The sequence below is a fragment of the Lotus japonicus genome, chromosome 5 (assembly GCF_012489685.1).
Source record: "Lotus japonicus ecotype B-129 chromosome 5, LjGifu_v1.2".
Lineage (NCBI taxonomy): Eukaryota > Viridiplantae > Streptophyta > Magnoliopsida > Fabales > Fabaceae > Lotus > Lotus japonicus.
In genome coordinates this window covers 41,469,486-41,474,047 of record NC_080045.1, presented here as the reverse complement: position 1 = coordinate 41,474,047, position 4,562 = coordinate 41,469,486, and the positions used below count along the sequence as shown (strand labels likewise).

The 4,562-nt window shown below is 41.4% G+C and overlaps 1 protein-coding gene across 1 annotated transcript; it reads left to right on the top strand.

Moving 5' to 3' along the window:
* Positions 1-607: 607 nt before the first annotated feature.
* LOC130720097 (uncharacterized) lies at positions 608-3,751 on the top strand. The gene is made up of 3 exons (XM_057570703.1): positions 608-2,493; positions 2,578-2,648; positions 3,103-3,751. The coding sequence occupies exons 1-3, from the start codon at positions 856-858 to the stop codon at positions 3,362-3,364; spliced, it is 1,971 nt and encodes a 656-aa protein (XP_057426686.1). The 5' UTR covers positions 608-855; the 3' UTR covers positions 3,365-3,751.
* The last annotated feature ends 811 nt before the right edge of the window (positions 3,752-4,562 follow it).

The following is a 4,562-nucleotide window of genomic DNA, read 5'->3' as shown; positions in this document are numbered from 1 at the left end:
AGCACCAGATCATTGCCATCACGAGCCACAATACCCCACCCAACCTCACGAGGTGATGTGAAAGGTGCATCAAAGTTTACGTTCACAACATCCGTTGGAGGGGGGATGTCTCGACCAAGTGCTAGGAAAACTCTTACACTTTGTTTGGTAGAGAAGAGAGAGATAGGGAAGAGAAAGTAGAGAAGAGAGAAGTTGAGTACAGAGAAATAGGTGAGAAATAGAATAGATTTAGAGGTTGTTTGGTATGATAAAAAGAGAAGAGAGATAGAGAAGAGAGAGATATACCTTCTTTATTTAAAAATACTTTTATTTTATTTCTGGTGCATTTATGGCGGTTTTTGACACATTTATGGGGGTGTCAGACCGCCAGTAAACTAATAAAAAGATAAAAAAATGACAGGTGAAAATGAACAATTACTGGCGGTTTTGGAGAAGTTTCTAGCGGTTGCAGACACCTAGAAAAGTACGAAAATCTGGATAAAAATAAAAAAACAAGCACCAACCCAATGTCTCTCTAATTTGGAGAGACCCAAAAAAGTGATGGGTCCCACCATTTTTCCACCATTTTTCCACCCTCTATCTCCCTCTTCCCTTCCATCAAACAAGGGTGCTTACCCTATCTCTCCCCTATCTTTCTCTTGCCTATCTCTCTTCCACTACACTCCACTTTTTTTTTGAGACGACTATACTCCATCTTAATGGACTTACATAATTTTTTCTAAAAAAATTAAATTTATTGAATTTCTCATTCACTTATCTTAAATTCTATTGGTCTGCGCTAAATTGGGACATTTGATTTGAAAGCCATCTCCCTCCGTCTCTCCGTGGCCACCGGAGAATGGTGACGGAACCCTAATGGCAGCTACCAAACAGTTATACCACTCACTCTCCAACTTCACTCCTACTCCTCCTCAAGACCCCAACCCTCGCCACCTCTGCAAAACCCTCTTCCGCCAACTCGACGCCGACCTCCGCCAATTCTTCTACGCCCTCCACCATGATCCGCATCCGCATTCACGGCTTCGGCCGATTGCTCAAGCTCTTACTCTCACTCTTCGCTGCTCTCTGGTCGTCCTGACCCTCCCCCACTCCGACCAGAATCTCCTCCTTCGCAACTCCCGCTTCCTCCTCCTCCGCGTCTTGAAGCCCGTCCTCTCCGTCGTCGCCACCACCACCACCCTCCGGCTTCTAAACCCCTTCACCGATGCCCACATCCACCTCCCTGAGTCTTGCCGTCCATTCCTCTGCTCCGTCTTGGAGGTTTTCGCAGATGAGCTTCTTAGGCACCAATCCCTGAGAAGGTTTCTCATGGTTGCTGATTCCACTTCTTCCGCCTCGGAGAAGCTTTTCATGCGGCGTTTCAATTGCCATGATGACATTGTCTGTGTCCTGGAGGTAATGTGTTCCCATTTTGTCCTCTCTCATGAGAAAGGATTTGAGAATTTCATTAGCGGATTGTTTTTACACTGTGACAATGAGTGTTTTAGATTTCCTGAACTTAGACTCGCGCCTGCAGTGGCGTTGTTGCTTGACCCTGCTGTGCATTCTGCACCTAAGATGTTCCGGGCACACGCAATTTCGTTGGTTTCTGATGCCATTGGTTCAGGGTTATCATCAGAGATTTTGGGTTCGGATATTGGGTGTCACCTAATAGCTTTTCAGAAATCTGTCACTTTGTACTCTATGCATGTGTCTAGCTTGCAAATAGATGGTTTTTATGTCAAACCCAATTGTGCCTATGATTCATACCTGCTTGAGAGAAGTTATCCAAGTTTTGAATCTTATGTTCAGGAAGGAACAATGAAAAGATTGAACCAAGTTTTGTCTGAGTCAAATAATTCATGGGAATCTTATCATTGCATAGTGTCTTCGAGAGCAAAGGACGAATTTTTGGCTGAGTACATTGCATTTGTGAAAGGGAGGCTGTGCATATTTGCTGATTCATGTAGGGACATGGCTGCCTCAATCTTAGACTCGATAATCCGCAGAGGTTTCTCTCAGGATGCTGTGGTGTGTATAAAGGAAAATACTAGTGCTGAAGATATTTTCCTTCTTGTGTCCATTTTGAAGTTAATGAGTGTTACGTTGCTACAAGCAGTTAAGTGTCTGAGTAACGATGGTGGTGATTCTGGTTGTTTGAAAACCATGGGAAGTTCCTCTTTGCGTGATCAATATGATTTCTTGATCAGCGTCCTTAATGATTTTCAACAATGTAAATTCTGCTTACCCTTTCAGACTTTCTTGTGCGATGTGATGAAAAGTCAGCAAACAGATTGCAAAGTCTCCAAGTCAATGCTTGTACACTTTTCAGGCTTACTGTCTTTAAGTTTTAGCTATGGACTTGATTTGTTAGCAAAGGGGTGTATATCTGTAATTATGGCACTGATGTGTCTGTTTGTTTTTGAAGAGGGAGATTTAGTTGCGTTAGGGTCATTGAGGGTTCTGCCACTGCAATCATGCTCATCTGAAATTTCATCTGATAAGAATGGAGAGGTTAGTTGCTCCTTCAGTTCTCCTGGACTTCTTGAATTGTATTTAGTTTGTATTTCATGCATAAATCCTTGCTCGATGTTGCAGGATACTGTAGATAAGAAATCTGCCTATAAAATTGCAGCAGAGTTTCATAGAATTCAAACATGTAATTTAAGGTACATATCATGCCTAATTCTTTTCCGCCTTTACATAACTTGAGTTCCATGATTTTGATGTTTTCTCATCCAAATGTAACTAGTATTATGCAATCAAACAATGAGTTCCAGCTCTAGCCTCTACTAGGATCAAACTGGACTTAAAGGTCCGGGTTCGATTTCTGCTAGTGGTCCCTTTATATGGAAGTAGCATTATTCCTAGAATTTTAGGGGGTGTGGGGATTGTAATTCTTTCTACTTGGAGAAGCATAATGACAGATCAAGAGGCTCGTTTAGAAAAAATCAGCAGCCCTCCCTGACTTCCCCTAAACTTTTTGCTATTCCCCAAGAAAGGTTTATTTTGTAATGATGTGTACTATATAGTTTTGTATATGAGGTGTCCTGGTGTTGACCACTGTTCAATTTTACTGCTCTCATTCCTTGTAGTCTGAACTATCTTTCTTATGATTTTCAGAACTGAATTTAACTTAGTAGAGGATAGAACAGAGAAAACCAGCAGTGGAGAAATGTTCCTCAATTGCATATTAGAAGACCCCAAGAAATTATCTGATTATGATGAACTTGCTGACTTCCTGGAGTGTGAGCCTGGGAAAAATTATGCCTCCTGGTTGAAAGGCCGTGCAAAAATCAGAAAATGGAGGTACAAGAAAATGTTAAATTTAAGGAAGGGTAAGAAGGAAAAAATCTGGAGGTCTTTGAAGCGTCGGAAAATCTGAGTCTTTTCAAGCACGGGAGGTGATACAATAGATACGGTTGATGGCATGTGCCCCATGTATATTCATGGATGTTAATGGATAACTCATTTTGGGGGCTCATCATTCTTTTGTTAGCTAAATTTCAGTTTAGATTTGTTTGGTGGCTTCGATGGCAAAAGTGGTGAACATAACACAACTTTCGCTGGATATAAGAGGAGGGTAGAGGATGAGAGCTTACATGTATAGAAGGTGGCATAGCTTTCAAATGAACTTACAATATCCATGTTATATTTTTTTTTTGTCAATATCCATGTTACATGTTTCTCTGCTGTTCCCTGTAATTGTTACTTGGGCTAATGGGCTATAGTAGAGGCAAGAGTACCAGCGTTATGGCTCAAATTTCCTTAATAGTTTTTACATAGTTGTTAGGTTTTTTTTTGGTGAGGAATAGATGTTAGATTTATTGAAAAATATTAATTTTCGTAAATGATAATAAAAAAAAAAGAGACAAGAGAAGATGAGTGAAAATGATGAAGTATTGTTAGTGAAAGCCTATGGTGTCAAGGCAAAGCGACGTAAAGACATTGGACGGAGGGAGCCGCCAAACACGTCGAGGGAAATTCTCTCTCGAAGCTTGTCTAGCCAAAAAGTCTGTTGCGTTATTCTTCTCCTACGACACATAAGCAACCCAAACCTCTCAATTCCAATCCAGCAACACCTTAACCTGATGAATGGTGTCCCGTGCCCAGCAATTCAAACCACTCGCCGCAGGCTGAAGTATGTCAACCACATTCCTACAATTAGAGACACGAGTCACCTCCCGAAAGCAAAGGTCCCAAGCGTGCTTCATACATGTCTCTACAACCAAAATAGCTGCTAGAAAAGCACTCCCATGTCCAAAGCTAATAGAGACCCCCGAGATCCAAGCACCATGAGCACAACGAATCATAATGACACAACCCATACGATTTGAGGTTGGATTCCAACTACCATCAACATTAATCAGGACCTGCGTACCTGAAGCCACTAGCCGCGGGGAGTCCTAGATAGCCTCAACAGGGTTGTGCTGGCCGATGGAGGACAACAAACACTTCAACCAACTCGTTGCATCGAGGAGCACCAAATAAAAATGTATTCTTTGATTTGTCATAAATCAATTGGATATTTGTATAATCCTTTTTTTAAATTAGTTGTGGACTATTAAAAAATTCTAATAATA

What these genes read in the sequence shown, in the direction of transcription:
- LOC130720097 (XM_057570703.1), top strand. Translation starts at nt 856, where the DNA reads ATGGCAGCTACCAAACAGTTATACCACTCACTCTCCAACTTCACTCCT. An exon ending in CATCTGATAAGAATGGAGAG is followed by an intron (nt 2,494 to 2,577) that starts GTTAGTTGCTCC and finishes TCGATGTTGCAG; the next exon opens with GATACTGTAGATAAGAAATC. An exon ending in ATTCAAACATGTAATTTAAG is followed by an intron (nt 2,649 to 3,102) that starts GTACATATCATG and finishes TATGATTTTCAG; the next exon opens with AACTGAATTTAACTTAGTAG.